The sequence below is a fragment of the Genypterus blacodes genome, unplaced genomic scaffold (assembly GCF_046128005.1).
Source record: "Genypterus blacodes isolate CSIRO-AG114 ecotype Tasmania unplaced genomic scaffold, CSIRO-AGI_Gbla_v1 ptg000214l_1, whole genome shotgun sequence".
Lineage (NCBI taxonomy): Eukaryota > Metazoa > Chordata > Actinopteri > Ophidiiformes > Ophidiidae > Genypterus > Genypterus blacodes.
Window position 1 is genome coordinate 4,130,001 of NW_027467013.1, and position 16,886 is coordinate 4,146,886.

Here is a 16,886-nt window from a genome sequence, read left to right on the forward strand (position 1 = left end):
AGAATTAGTGTTTGCATTTTAACATTGCAGGCGTCAGGACACATGCAGTGTGTGTGCGTGTGTGGCAGCAGCAGCACTGCAGTGTGCTGAGCTGTGAAGAAGCTCTGCCTGGAGGTGATGCAGAGAAATTTCCTGCATGAATGCAAATGGTGACAGCTATCTACTCCCCCCCCCCCCCCCCCCCCCCCCCCCCCCCTACAGTGTTTAGGATGCATTGGTATATTAAATTAACAGCTTAAGTAACCATGAGAGCAGAATCCATTTCACATCTGGTCAAATCTCTCATTGTTGCCTCTCCATCCTAAACCAATCAGAAACGCTCCAGGTATAAATATGCAAATCCTTGGGGAGATAGAAGACGGATAAGGGGGTGCAGGAGGAGGAGGTGGGAGTAGAAGAGGAGGGGGGACGTGGCCCACCCATGGACACAGCTATTAATTAATCTACTGAGTGTCTTTGGAGAAACAAAGAGCCTTAACATAGAAATGTGTGTGTATGCTACATCACATGACACACATATATTGAATTTATCAAACATCCATCATCGCCCCTAAAGTTTCCTCCAGAGTCATAAAATGTTAGGATGTAGGTTTTTACGTGTAAACACTTAAACACACTAGCTGCACCTGTATGTCTGACACCACTCCCACTTTACAAACAACTTCTACATTCACTTTGATCTCAAGTCTCCAGCTGTTTTCCATTCAAGGTCGGCCCGATGTAGGACATTTGCCACTGGCAGTGTTCTCTGTGTGCCCTGTGGAGGGTTTCTGAGGTCCCTCAGGCACCTGCAGCCATCTGTCTCTTTGTGCACAGCTCAACGCGACGCTGACCAGTAACCTCTACAGTCACACCATGAAGGAAGGAAGACGGACTAGACTCAGGGAAAGAACTGGAATCCTATGAGCTCATTGCCAAATTCATTCTCACTGCACTCATTAGTATAAGAAGATGAGAGAGGAGCAGGAATCCGTTTACATAGTACCATAGTTTGAGATCTTATTGCAGCTCCAATTGGCAACATTGATTAATAATAAAGTAAGAGATGTGATCAAAGTTATGTAACGATCACTGGCCACATGCACACACATACACATGTACTGTATATCTGAATACACACGTGTGTGTAGAATGTCTCCCTGTGATCTTACACCCAGACACACACACACACAGTTCAGTAAGCTGTATGCATTGTTTAGCGATAATTGCTTAACTTTCTATTTCTCTCTCCCATTCCATTGCAGACAGGATAATTATGGAAAAGGTTGAATCAAGAAGGTTGGAGAGCTCACACACAAAAAAATGCCAAGAAGGCGAGGATAGGGGGTAATTTTCTTGAGTGGGGGGGTGGGCGGGTACACGGAGAGGGGCAATGCTTCCCCTCCCCCCTTCATTTGATCCGGTCTATCCATGAGCCCAGAACAGCCTGCAGAAGTATGATAAAGACTCTGGGTAATAATGTGGCTTTGTTATGATTCTGTACAGCTATCAGACCACGAGAGTCTCCGCTAACATGAACAATGTCCCCTTAAAGACACACATGGTCATCAGCCAAATGTTAGGAGCAGAGAGGAGGAGAAGGCATGTAGCTGGTGATGGTGTGTGAGCGTGTTATGTTTGTGTGAGCGTCAGTTACCTCGGCACACTGGTCAGGTAGGTGAGCACGTTGTGGAACTCCCTGTCTGTGACCTCTCCAAACGCCGGGAATTCTGGAAACACAATGATGGGGCTGCCATTATCTCCTCTTCCCCCTGGGAAAGACAAGCACGGGACATGATTAGACACGCGGCAAAGAAAAGTGAATCAACATAAGACATTTAAAAAGAATAATGCATAGATTTCATACTTTCAGTTTTTGTATTAAAACTTCAATCAGTCTGACGTATAAAAGTCTGCTGATTAATTTGAAAAAGAGAGAAAGAAAAGACCTAGAAAAGCAGTGATTAAAGAAAACCTAATGACCACACGGGGGCGCTAACGTTAAAGCTGTGTAGAAAATGAGCACGAAACACTGCAATGTCTGAAATCATTCATCCAAATCCTTTTCCATGTAAAACAAATAAGGAACATTGTGTTCATTTAGAACAGGAAGTTTAAGATGAGGCTTGTCAGTATAGAATATTAGACCTGATGGGGGATTCAACAAATGATAAAGATGGAAGATCTGACAATGAAATAGAAAAAGAGAGAGAGGCAGAAAGAGAGAGAGCAAGAGTGCGACAGACAGAGAGTGAGACAGAAGGAGAGAGTGAGACAGTGAGATAGAGAGAGAGAGAGAATGAGAGAGTGAGACAGTGCGACAGACAGAGAGAGAGTGAGACAGAAGGGGAGAGAGAGAGAGAGAGAGAGAGAGAGAGAGAGAGAGTTTGTGTGTGTGTGTGAGGTGGTTATAAAATGTTTGTACACACTTGTACAAACTAAAATGTTCAATCACAAACACACACACACCCATGTACACACGCGGGTGGAGCAGCTGCTCTGTCAGCTCGTGTGCTCAGAATATCAATCTGTGTCTTTTCTTCTCTCATTGCTATGGCAACAGCAAGTGCTTGGTCATGGTTTCGGCGTCTGGTAAGATTAGTGTCTTCAAAATGGTTGTCGGCCATGATTCTGCTGTAGCCCCAAGGTCACACAGCTCACATACCGCAGACGGAGGGTGATGTGTGTGTGTACGTTTCAATCTAAATTTAAATGTATAGATGATTCTCCTTGCAAATCTCCATCAGTCTGTGCAGCGGAGCAAAGACAATATAAAGGGGCTGAGATGACAACGTGAGGTTTATGATGTACTGGACACACAGAGACAATAAGGAAACACACAGCAGCAGGAACAGAGAGGAGGAAGCAGAGGAAGACACATTTGAATGGCAAATTGCAACCGAGCTCTGCTGTTATCCATAACAGACGGCACAATCACAAAATCAAATAGAGACAAAACAGGATGCCAGCTGGACAACACACACACACGCACGCGCACACACACACACACACACACACACACACACACAAACACACACACACACACACACACACACACACACACACACACACACACACACACAGCAAGAGAGAGAAACACAGAGAAGAGGCGTCTCACCTGAGAGGAAGGCGAACTGCTTCCTGAGGTCAGGGGTGATGTCAGCGGCGCGGAGGGGGGTGATCTCCTGCTGCATGATCTCATCTGGAAAACACACGTCACAGCTGAAAAAAAGTGGCAACAATCCGTTTCCATTCCCATCCACTCTTTGATGTCCCAGCATTCATTGGGTGAGCGCTTGTCTGTATATCGCAGGGCTAAAAACACAGAACACAGACGCCTTCACGGTGCCTTCAAGTAATAAGAGGAAACACAAGGAACCAGAGAAATATTGACTTATAGACTGATCAACAGCTCAGCTACGGTCCATGTGTCTCATGTCAGTAATGTATGTTGTAATGTATGTTGTATGACAAACTGGCCAAAGTTCAAGTTGAAGCAGAGAGCTGAGCGGCAAAGAGTATAAACAGATCAATACGGGACAACTGGCTGATACTGTTACTACTCTCACACAATCTGCCCTTTACTCCATCTACACCAGCGTGCTGTACACGTCCTACAGGCTGTAGATGGCCATAGAGACAGAGACACAGACATAAGGGTATAGGGTGATAGTTTGAGTCAGAATTGATGCAGTTTATTAGGAGAAACTCTGTCTTTGGCTTAACTTAACTAACTTAGCTTAGCCATGTATGATGCTAGGCCGGAGGGGAGAAAAAGCGGGAAAACCTGGAAGGACGATGGTGAAAATTGGCGTGTCCACTGACCAAATGTCCAGCATAGAGGCGAGAGAGGGCTAAGCTACACTTAAGTTAAATTAAAGAATAAATTATGTGCTGTCATATTAGCAATGCTAATCATTCAGACAGCAACATGGCAGCCTCACCAGTGTTACCTGATAGTTTAGTGTCACACACACTCCCTCCTCCTCATCTGATACTGTATTTTACACACAGTTAGTACTGAACAATAAAGATGCCTAAGATAGCAACAGGTAGCACTGGTTAGGTTTGCGCGTTACTATCAGTGGCTACTGGACTGGAAGAACCAATTGTGTCTTAATAAAGTAAAAGCAAAATGGTTAGGGTCTTGCTACTTTCTCTGTAGTGAATTAGCTTACGGGGGTTTGTAAGCTCTACCGCCTCTGACAAAGCATGACAGAAAAAGGCGTCCACAGGCAGGACTAGGAGCAGAAGTCTGTCCAAGTCAAACATGCTCGTCTGCTCCCATCAACACAAACAACAGTGACACGCAGAGCAGACGAGTCAATCTAACACAACAGTGATATTGACTTTTCATCTTTGTTTGCTCTCCTCTGGCAGTCTACTGAGTCAACATGCTGTATATTTGCCACGTTGGAAACTTCTGCATGTCACTGCGTGTCACTCGTGTCCCACTGATTCAAAATGACCACAGCATTTTAATACATGGAGCATTTCTGACCGTTAATGATGAAGCAGTGGTTGCTGAGTTTGCACAGCTTGTCTCTGTTAAGTAAGAGAAATTGCTGAGTTGGAAAATAGTTTCAAAGACACACAAGGACACCGAGAACTGTAACAGTCAGCAACACAAAGACAAATACACGCTACTGTGGTCCCCATATGAGACTGTACAGTACCTGTCCTGTCCTGGCCCTCCAGACAGGGACTGGGGCTACCTGGGAGAGCTGTGACCGCAGGCTCAGAGCCAGGCCAGGCCACGTCCACCCCAGCAGAGCTCCCAGCTCCCATTTCCAGGTTACATTATGTCACTCTGTGTATCAGGAGAATAATTTCCCTCATCATCACGCACGTCCTTCTCCTCTTGTCCCATGTGTCCTGTTCTAACAGTCTGCATCTCCTCACAGGCTCAGCCCCTTCACGTTAGGCCCTCCTCTGGCTCCACTTTAAACAAACCAAGAAGCCTCTTTGTGGTTCTTTGTTTGGCAGTGAGACCTATCAGGTGACAGCCGAGGCCTTAGGGTATTTCTGCACAGACACTGCCCGCCCTGTCTCACTGTCTCACTGGCACACACACACACACACACACACACACACACACACACACACACACACACACACACACACACACACACACACACACACACTTACCTTTTTACATTATGACGAACCATTCTCCAAAGCTTGTGTTTACAGACTTATGTCCCACCTCGCAGTCTAACTTTCATTACCACTAAGTCTTTGACAATCATAGTTTTAAGCCTCAATTGTTCCTAAGCGAGACTCGAACATAAACCAAAAATGGTACCAAAAATAAAAAAAAACAAAAACCCAAAACAATAACATGTATTCCAGAATGTTATGGTATAGTATAGTATAGTATAGTAAAGTATAGTGTAGTAGCGTTGTATAGTATAGTATGGTATAGTATAGTAGAGCCTGCTGTATATTGTACTGTATGTTTACGTCGTAAAAGCTTCAGTACTTGAGGTTCCCACCCACAGAAATGAATCCCGTACGACAAACAGGTTCTGAACTGACAGCTTGTATTTGATTGGTCCATTTCTTCCATAACATCAGACTCTATAACATGTTTGAATTTACCCGCCCACACATCTGATGAGACACCCAGGACACAAGGGGTGGCCAGCCATTTGTTGCGTCCAGCCAGTTAAGAGGCACAACATGCAATAGTTTGTTTTCACTCAGTGTGCATAGCTTTCGTCTCAAAATAGAGACCAAATTTAAAACAACATGTAAATGTGGATATGTCATTGATGTTAAGCTAGTTTGCTGTTCAGATGTTTGATTAAAACAGCTCCTCCTTTTAACTATGAAAGAACAAAGTTTGCACCACACAGAGTGTGTGGTTAAACTGTGTTTGATGACAAAATGGCTCAATTATGATGATTATTAAAATGATTATTAGTGTTAAAGCAGCCTTATACTTCATATAAAGGAGAACATTCAGTATAAAAACCCATGTAGACTTAGTCTCTCTGTGTTTATGCCTTCTGATTAATCCCCATAGCTGTCTGGGCCCAAATATCACATGGCTGCCTGAGTCACCCATGAGGGGCCGGGGGGGCAGCTCAGCTCTTGTTTTGGTTCATTCCACCAGTCGTTTTCTCCTGCAGCAACACATCTAAACTCTGCATTTGATTGATATAAAGGGAAGCCTTCATTTTGCCCTTCGTACATCTCCTGTTCCCACGGAACATCTCCTTCTCATTTCTCCTTTCTCTCATTTAAAAAAGTGTTAAAAGTGTTTCTTCTTCTTTTTCTTCTAATAGAATATCATGCTGATAAATTCTCCACAAGCAGAACAAACAGCTGCTTCAACAAACAGGAAGCATCACATGCAAGCTGTGCTTAGTTAACGACATCACAATAGCTAACAGGATCTGATCAGATGTGTGTGCTGAAGCAGGTGGTTCTGAGTTTGCGTGATGGAAGACTGAGGTTGAGGAACAGATTAAACTAATCTACCATGACCAAGAGCACACATGCGTACGAATACACATTGCATGTTTTCATCAGTTACTGTTACTGCCTTTTTTTAGAAGGCACACTTTGCATTAGTGAACAACAAGTCTACCCATAGCATAACAAGCATTATTGATCAGTAATCAGATTTGCAAATTCATCTTCCGGTAAAAAATCCATGTGTTTGTCTTCAGATCCCTCATAGCCAAATCAATCTTATCTCCTTTTTTTAAACGAGCACTCAGTTCTGAGGTTCTCTGCCCTGCTTCAGTCTCTGTCTGTACTATCTAATGACATCTGTGGTTAACAGATATGGATTAGGAACGACAGTCTGACCCGATACCTGCAGACGTCATTTGAGACACAGCTTCCTTCTGCTTGTTGTCTTCAAATGAACCTGGAGCGAGGGCGTGAACACAGGCGAGAGGTCAGGTAATTTACAAATCAGACGAGATAGATGACCAAACGTCTGTCTTCTTCTAGACAGACGTGAGAGCGTGCAGCCATGTTGACAACGACCTGAGGGGAACGGACACAAAGAGCTAACTGACCTGCCATCTGCAGAGCGCTCCGAGGTGCGCACACACACACACACACACACACACACAAACACACACACACACACACACACGTTCCTTGCAGACTCAAGTTCACAGAGACATCCCCGTTAGTTTCCACTTCCACACCCTGCATCACTCAGCTGCTTCTTGCCCCCCAGCAACTCCCACAGATATCAGAGTGAAACCACCCACCCGCCCAGGAATACCCCTACTTTGTCTCTGGAGAGAGAGTATTCTGTTACCATGGCTGTGAAATGACCAAACCAACCAACATGCTCCTCTATCCCCTCCATTCTTCCCACTGCTGCTTCCTACTACTTCCTCCTTCCACACTTCCCTCTTTTGTTTTCCTTCTCCCAGTTCACACAGTATGATACATTTGTGAACAGCCCAGAGGCTCTCACATTCTGAATGGGAGAAGATGTTTCACCTGTATCAGATAGTGTACAGGCACTGAAACCACTCCAGTGTCTTTCCTGCTCCCTCTTTCTCCGACGCTCTACTCCTCAACAAGTATCGATGATGTCACAAACGTCTAATGAGGGACAGCAACGTATACGCTACATAAACACCTACACCTATATTTGGTCATCGTTAATCTACACGTTAATTTGTCTCTCGCATGCACAAATCGAACAAAATCAGGCAAGAGATTGTAAACTGTAGGAATGAATGATCGTTCTATGTGTGTGTGTGTGTGAATTATAAATAAGAAATGTAATTCTTCTTTATGTTCCCTGCCGGACTTGATATCGATGTTTTGATAAATTTGCTTTCCCTGCAAGACAAACAAGTTTAATTGAATCAATGGAATTTGATTTATGTAGGAACCAAAGCCACAGACGCTGAATAAAGAGGAGACGAGACCAACCAGAATCAATAAAAGTGTCGATTCATGTAAGTTTGCCAAATCACAACCCAGAAAATCTCTTATTTCTGTTTTTTACTGACAAAATAAATTGAAGAAATCCTCCTCACGTTACAGACACACACACACACACACACAGACCCCCCCCCCCCCTCACACACGTTCCACCTGCTGGATGAGGCACTAATGTTCTAATGTTCTTTAAAAGGCTTAACGATGTGCTTAGCCTTCACTCCTGCTCACGTTTGTGGGTGAGGAGTCAAACGTTAGTGGGTCACAGTCACACACCTGCACCGCCTGTCACTACTAACACAGATTAAGCAGGACTGCGGGAAAAAGCCCTTAAATCCAGCTCAACATGCCGTAGAGAGAAGGGCCTGAACGATCTGCCAACAACAAATCAAACAGGCTGACGGCTTCTTGGTTAATGATCTACAGAATAACTCATCCAGGCTGAGACGGGCTTCTAAATCCTCACCGTCTCTCCACAAGACGCCTGAAAATATCATGATCATACACCAGCAATTACAGGCAGGACGCTGAAGAACAAGAGGGGGGCGGGGGTAGGAACCAGGGTCTTATGTTATAAAGGCAGCAGAGGGGTGAGAGGGTTCATTAAAGGGTTAAAAGGTGCCTTAAAGTGTCCAACATTCAAGTTAGAGGAGAGGCTACAAACACCAGTGACGGTCTGATATCACACCCCACAAACCTGGACCAAGACCCGATCAAGAACACCGGTACGTTTCCACAGGATAGACGCCATAGAAACACATCTGAAGACGCTGTTCCAGTGAGTCAGACGCTGATTCAGGCACTTACAGAACGATCATCTTTGGATTGTGACAACAAAGTAACATGCAAATGCTGTGTTATCTGAAATGGAGCACTGGCTGAGATCAAAGGCCGAGTGTGGCTGGAGTCAAACAGAGGAGCTGGTGTTAGGTAACACAGTTTGGGCTTTGTGGTGAACATAATAAGATAGTGAGGCTTCACTGAAGGGGGGGAAAGAGAGCGACTGAGGGTTATGAGTTCTGACACCTACCATGCAACCAGTGGCAGCAGCGTGTGAACCTGTGGTATCGTTCCACCTCCTCTAGCGAGATCCGTACGTAACCTCCATCTTGCTCCACGGGCCACAAACACACCTCCAACTGTCCCTCTGCTCCTTCCTCCCGGCACTCTGCAGTCTGCTCCTCCGTCTCTACGCCTCTCTCTGCCTCCGTCTTTCCGTTCCTCGCTGACCCCGAGTCGGCCTCCATCTCACCTTCGCCTTTCTCCTGCAAGCGACTCCATCCGTCTCCTCCCGGGCTCGCTGCACCTGTTTGTCCCTCTTCGCCTCCCAGCAGGGAATCCATGTGCTTTGTTATCCCGAGCCAGTCAGACTCCTTCCTCTCCGATCCTACGATCTCCTGCGACTCAATACAAATCCCAGAGTCTAACTCAAACTCAACATCCTCATCCATTAAGAAGCCCGAATCTGCGGCCTCCTCTCCTCCCATGGTGATGTCCGGGGCTCCGTCCTGTCCGTCCCTCCTCAGCAGAATGAGCTCCATGCAGCTTTTTGCCCAGGTATCACATTGTGACTCCACCTTTCCCTCCCCTGCCTCCACACTCGGTCCAGCTGCAGGTGCTCTCCAGCCTGCGGGACCACACTCAGTCAATGAGAGGACTTCCTGCTGCAACCTCAGGTTACGTACCTCCCCTGCAGACAAAAAGCTTCAGTGTGGCTCTCCACCCCACCCTGCCTGCTTAACCAACCGCCGCTCTCGCTCCCATGATAGGATAATGACCTGAGCCCTCCCCCGGACTGATAATACTGCCTCCGCATCTGCATCTGCAAAGCCTGACCGCTCCAAGTCATCCAGCTATAGCAGAGCAGCTGGGGACTGGAAGGAAGTGACTCTGATATCGCATCAACACAACAACTCGTCCCTCACTTTGCCGAGCTCTCTCTGCTTGTGTTATGTTGCCACGCAGTAGTTTAGGAGGAAGTTACGCTCTGGGCCCTTCACTCATTTACCTACGCTAACAAAGCCTGCTCTCCTGGCCGGCCTTATCACAGGAGCTTTGCACCAAGAGCAGCACAAAGCCTCCATTGGAACCAGCCCATTCAAACACTGCCTGCATCCCTACTTAACCAAGCATGGACTGCATCTATTCACAGAGTTCTCACAAAGCCTCCATTCTGTCGAGGACTCTCAAAGAAAGACACTGTTCCTTAATAGAACGTGGCGATTTCAACGCGTCTGCGAAACGATATCTCTCAGTCAAGTCTGCCTCACAAAGTGCTGATTATCTAATAGACATTGTTGATTGGAGAGAGATGTTGTGGCATGTGTGTGTGTGTGTGTGTTGCGGGTGGGGCATCCATTGGTGTGTAACGTGTGTTTGCTCCCGGCCCATGAGGTTATCGCTGCTGTAAACCTTGAGAGGTTGAACACTAAGCTGCCAGGATGAGAGGGGTCAAACAACAACAACCCCCAGTATACATTAACAACATTGGCAGTGTTTCCAAGCCGCAGCCCCACGAAGGCAACCACTGGAACGCACACACACTCACACACACTCACACACACACTGAGCCCCTCTATCAGCTGCACACCACTCTTGTTTCTGCTCACAGAGCTTCTGCAGAGCGACGACACAAAGGACGCAGACACAGTTTCTTCTGCAGAGCGGCCGGACTTTAACAAGCTGCCGGACAGAGCAGCAAGGGCCAGAGTTTGATTGTAAAGAAGCAACAACAATTCATTATCAGAGCCATAAAGTCTTAAGGGTTAAATATTAAACTCCTAATTCCTCTAGCTAATTATTAAAGGGCCATTTTACACTGATTTCCATTCAGGATTCTATTTTCAAGCCTTTGTACATCGATCTGCTTCTACTCTCCCTTGCTGCAGCACTGCCGAGCACACTGACTGAAAATGAGCTGTCACGTGACACAGAAATGTCACACTTCTTTCTCGGTTTTAATGCTAACTTTCCTTCGTCCCGTTTCCTCTGTATTGACTGTAGACTTCTGCTTCTCAGACTGCAGGGGGGGGGAAATGGTGGCGACGCCCTCAAACTGTTATAGATGGACGCCAGCCAAACACAGACTCTCTAGCCTCGCACTATGCAGGTGTTTAGACCAGCAGATTATAATGTGTTACACACAAGATGATGTCGTCGTCGTCTTGTTTTACTGGATTCACTTCTAACTTAGTCTCATCCTGACTTGAATCCTTACTGAACTACTTATCATTGGATCATCAAAGATTCTATTGGAGGTCCCTGTCACTTTAAATGAGCTAGGAAACATATTTAGCATGTTTAAAACGTGATGGCTAAGGTATCTGACAAAACAAACGTCTGGATCAGTTTGATGACTTCACCTCATGGCTGATGACTTCAACAGAGATGGAAAGAAAACAGAGGGTGAACTTCCCCCACAGCCACAGCAGTGTGTTACAGCATGCACGTGCCTCTATACACACACACACACGCACACACACACACACACACACACACACACACAGGGGTATATAGCTTATGCAAGGTTATCCTCATATATCATGGACGCAAAATGCACATACAAACACAAAAACCCCAACATACAGACCAACACACACACACACCCCCTCAGAAACAGTACCGTCCACACACTGAGCTGCAGAGCCGTCAGCAGCCTTGTGGGCACTCACGTCGTTTCAGGGGCACCATGGGCAGCCCCCCTGGGTATCCGCCGTCCCATGGAGAAGCAGCGGCCCTGGCTCTCCTCAGCATGATTCTCTCACCGTCAAAGTCCTCTAACGTCCCAAACGCTTCGGTTAACCCGACATCAGTCTGACAGCTCAGCAGATTTTTGCGCAGTTCCCATTACTCATGAGCCTCAGGCAGCCGGTCTGCAGGCAAGGTGCAATTTCTGCATTTGCTGAAAAATGCTGTTACCGCTGTGACGCATCGGTGCAGCTGCTGTATGCTGGAAACTGAAGGAGTCACTCTCTCTCTCTCCCCCTCTCTCTCTATCTCACACACACACAGAGAGAGAGAGAGAGAGGGAGGGAGAGGGAGAGGGAGAGAGAGAGAGAGAGAGAGAGAGAGAGAGAGAGAGAGAGAGAGAGAGAGAGAGAGAGACACCACAGTGGGGAGAAAGGGAAGCCCACAGGAAATGCTCTGTGTGATGCTCTGGGCGCACTGCCCTACACAATTCTATCCACATCTCCTTCACACGCACACACACGCACACACACTCATTTCCTCTGTCAGTCTTACCATCCCAGTCTCTCCAGGAGTTCTTGCGGCTGGCGGTGGTGAAAGGGAAAGGAGAGCCGAGGTCCAGGTTCTGGATCAGGTGACTGAGCCGGTTCATGATCCGGTATGACGCCTCACCACCGTCCCTCAAAATCTCGTGCAGAGACATGACAGCCGCCCGCGGGGTCTCACACACTCACACACACCACGCCGGCATCCAGCAACGACTTCACGCCGGACCTGCAGAGCTCCGGGCCGCGACAGAATCCAAAGCAGCAGCAGCACCCGAATGCTGACATGGGAATGATTTGCAGTATCCAGGTCACTCAGGATCAAACCCACACACTCTCACACACTATCACAGACTCTCACACACACATCCTGTGAGTAGTTTCTCTTCCCGGCGTCCTCTGCAGACCTGCACGGTGCAAAGCCGACAGAACCCCACAGAGCTGAGTCACTGTCTGCACACACTGATCACACTGGTGTAGGTGAGAAGGACCTAAGCTCTACATACACACACACACACTCACATGCAAGAGGGGGGGGGGTTACAGGGGAGGAGGGCAAAGAGAGCAAATCCCCTTCTGCCGCTCGGCCTAATTATACTGCCCGCTGCTCAACTAATCTGTCTTTTCTTCGCCTCTTTCTGTCCAGCCTGAGCAGGCCGCACCAGGAGTCAACACACACGCACGCACGCACGCACGCACGCACGCACGCACGCACGCACGCACGCACGCACGCACGCACGCACGCACACACACACACACACACACACACACACACACACACACACACACACACACACACACACACACACACACACACACACACACACACACACACACACACACACAGTATGAGGCTCAATCTGTGGCCCTTACTGGGGCACGGAAACGTTTTGCTTACAGGCAAGTAAGGAGTGCGCACATGTAAAAAGCAGCCTGCAGTGAGTGCAGAGACGGGAGCTGCACTCTCACACACACACACATGCTGATAAGGGGACTGCAGGGAAGCACACAACCTCTTCAATATGACAACTCCCTCTCTCTCTCCCTTATTCTCAGTGTAATCTCTCCTTGGTCATATTTTCACACACACACACACACACACACACACACACACACACACACACACACACACACACACACACACACACACACACACACACACACACACACACACACACACACACACACACACACACTCCCTGGAACTCATCCAATCTCTCACGTGATACTGTGTTACATTACATTACGATCATTTGGCAGATGCTTTTATCCAAAGCGACTTACATTACATTACCACCCTTCGCAGAGGGGGGAGCAATTGAGGGTTCAGTGCCTTGCTCAGGGGCACCTCGGCAGGGGCTCGAACCGGCGACCCTCCGGTTCCCAAGAGGAAGCACTACCCACTGAGCCACTGCCTCCCTACAATTCTACAGTTACAATTCTGCGGAAGTGGAGATGTAGGAGGAGAAGTGGACTCTGCAGAGATCAATGCACAAAGGAAGTAACAGGACGATCTCACACAGGCAAATCAACCTGGAAGTTCAACTACACTTATCCATCTGAAGTGTGTGTGTGTGTGCGCGTGTGTGTGTTTGTGCAGTCCGTGGTGGATGAGTTGGAGACTTACGTACTTGAACCTGCAGGATCCCATCTGGCCGTACACCTGCTCTGCCTCTGAGGGATGAAGCACCGCCGCAGCAGCAGCAGAGCTCACCAAAGCCCCCTGCAGCACCGCACCGCACTGAGGGTGAACGTTCACGCCTGTCACGTGGCCACAGGCCCTACGAAGACCTGGTATACGGCAGCAGGAGGGAGTCGTCACCTCCTCATCCACCTGCAGCTCTCACACAGACGATTAAAGCTGCCATAAGAAGCTGCTTATGAGCCTCATGTGTCTATTCTTAATCACAGCACTGAATCACTTCACACCGCTCACTCTCAGCCCAGCAGAATGACAGAAACAACCTCACTCCTACACCAGAACGCAGCGATTGTCGGTGTGAACACTGCTGGAGAAGCTGTGAACCCATGACTCAGTGGTGAATGGAAGTAGGTCAGCGGGTGGAGGACGGATGGATGAACATGAACCTCAGAGAAGATCTGTGAAGCTCAATTCAGTCTTTATGAGCCAGAAGGAAATTCAGTTTGCAGCAGGAGACGGATATTAATAAATAGGAATACATGAATCATTCTCTCTCTCTCACACACACACACACACACACACAGTCTCCCTTCCTCTCTTCTCTTCCCTCTCCTCTCTGAGTGGATCACTGCTGTCATCCTGCTTCCATTCCTGTCACATTTTCCCCAGTAACACACTTCTTTCCGCTGACTACATCCACTTTATACAGATGTGAGATATGAGTGTGTCGCCGGGTGTTTGAGCTCTTAATTCCCCTTCTGTCAATCTCATTCCTCCACAGTCGCTCCGTTTATGGCTATGTTCCCCCCTCCGCCATCCGCCCACTCATCGCCACAACACTTTCATCATCCCTGGTGTTTGACGAGGAGAGAATATGGAGAGAGCGGTTTGTTTCCTCTTCACTCCTCTTCACTCCTCTTACATACCAGCACATTACCCTGCTAAGATTAGAGCTACAAGAGAAGAAAGAATGCAAGACCACTGCGTTTGTTTGTGGTCTGATTGTGTGTCTCACGTCTGGGGGAAAGTATGTTGGCAGTAAGTGGATAAAGAGAACATCAGGAATCAAATTAGCTGCGTTGGGTTTACAGAAGGTGAGGATCCAGCGTCACTTAAGCCTCTTTCACACACACATCGTGGAAGATTGGCTGGAAAAGTCCTCTGGGCTTCTGTCCCAGCGTGTCACGACTGGACTTGAGTCACACTTTCTAGAGCTCTGATGGGCTTCACACACACACACTCATATCAGGATGATCAGATGCCCACACTGGAACATGGCGTCATGTCATCCCATGATACCCAAAACCTTCATAATCGACTGAATATCCACTGAAATGCAAAATCCAACTGGACAGCACAAGGCAGTCTCCTGCATTATGCCAGACTGAAGTAGTGGAGGCGATATGTAGGTCACACAGTCTCTCACTCCTGCTCCCAGCAACTCATCACACGCACTGTACGCCAAACACTGCAGGCAGATAAGGCGGTGTGCAGAACAGAGGCGGGTGTGTGAGAATAAGCTGATTAAAGATAACAAGAACATCATAAAGGATCAGGAAATATACAAGGCATCGTATCGACCAATCAGCTTTAAATCGATCCATGTTTCAGACACACACACGTATGTTGAGAATGGAGCGTGTGTGGTGTGTTGTGGTCACCCACCTATGCTGTGGTTGACCGTCCTCAGCCTCTCCAGCAGCTCACCCAGGGCCATCTCCTCCGTCTTCATCCACAGGATCATCCTCCAGAGGGAGAGTGGAAGAGCGGCTGCCCAGCCAAGAGACAGCGTTACAGGGAGCAGAGACAGCTTGAACGAGGAGGTGAAGATGGAGAGAAGCGGGGGGGCGAATGTCGCAGATGTGATCCCGGCAGAGCAGAGGGGGAGAGGAGGGAGGGAGGGGAGGCAGAGGGGTGAAGTCGCTGAGGATGTGGACGTGATGAAGAGAGAAGGGAGAAGAGGTGCTTGACTGTCTGTGGTAGAGGAAGGAGAGGCGGAGAGGAGGGGGGTGTGCCACGCTGGGAGAGATGGACGCTCACGATAAGAGCGGCAGATGATGGGGTGGTGCTGAAGCTGCTGCGGCCGTGACAACGCCTCCGCCGAGGGATGCAGAGGAGAGGACGCCGGCGCAGGAGAGGAAGAGGAGGAGGAGGAAGGAGGGAGGCTTCATTCACACATGCCCACGTCAGCCCCAGCACACATGATGGTGCAAACCTGTACAGACAGAGCGCGGGAGGGGGGAGGGAGGAAGGGGAGGGAGAATGAAGGTCAGCTCGTCGTCAGCTTTGCGGTTTCACACCTACAGCTGATGTGACGGCGCCCTCTAGCGCGGGAGAGAGGAATAACAGCGGTGTGACGAGGCAGCTCCAAGACAGACGTGCGTTCATACTGAAAGCCAACACTGCCCCCGTGTGGTATAAAGCTGTAGTGACAACAAGAGCACGCGCCCTGATGCTGATATTTGACATTTGAGCGTCAGCTGTCGGTGGTTTCAGAAAATATGAACACACAGATAAACATTCAGCGTTCACTTCCCTCACCGGTCTACAATATGTGACAGTGGAGTCACTTTACCGTAATGTATCCATGGAAACACACATTTAAGCCCTCACACACCCCAAACCCCAGAGAATATCTTGTTTCATACCAAAATATCAGTATTACACACAGATATAGTTCTGTCTGTAAGCTGTTATATAACCAGACAGACAATAATACCTGCTTGTTGCCAAATATGTCCTGTTGTGTAATGTTCCTAATAGGTAAAGTAATATCCCTCATTGAACTGTTTCCTGTCTGCTTCCCTAACAAGAAAATCAATCCATCAGGCTGAATCCCTCCAACCTTACGTATCTGAAGAGCAGGAGGAACAGTGTGTATACGTGTATGTGTTAGTTCTGATGCTTACGTGGACAGAGGGAGGACTCGATCAGCTGGAGTGTGAGGGGTCTCAGCTTGTGGACATTCACTCATTATTGGAGGGTGAGAGATGCAAACCTGAGTAAGAATCAAGAGTTTCATGTTATAAGAAACAACGTGACCTCTGGACCGACACCTCAGGTTTGACCTCAACGACCTACAGAATACAGAGCAGACCCATTTTTACTCT

The 16,886-nt window shown here is 47.8% G+C and overlaps 1 protein-coding gene across 3 annotated transcripts in view; it reads right to left on the reverse strand.

Moving 5' to 3' along the window:
• Nucleotides 1–10,366, reverse strand: part of mcf2lb (mcf.2 cell line derived transforming sequence-like b) — a 21,739-nt gene extending 11,373 nt beyond the window's left edge. For all 3 annotated transcript variants that reach the window (XM_076170118.1, XM_076170120.1, XM_076170119.1), the window contains exons 1-3: nt 8,933–10,366; nt 3,098–3,181; nt 1,637–1,751 (exon numbers count right to left, since the gene is read on the reverse strand). In XM_076170118.1, the coding sequence (XP_076026233.1) occupies nt 1,637–1,751; nt 3,098–3,181; nt 8,933–9,443 (710 nt within the window). In that variant the 5' untranslated portion in view covers nt 9,444–10,366. The remainder of the gene's footprint in view (nt 1–1,636; nt 1,752–3,097; nt 3,182–8,932) is intronic.
• Between the last annotated feature and the right edge of the window lie 6,520 nt (nt 10,367–16,886).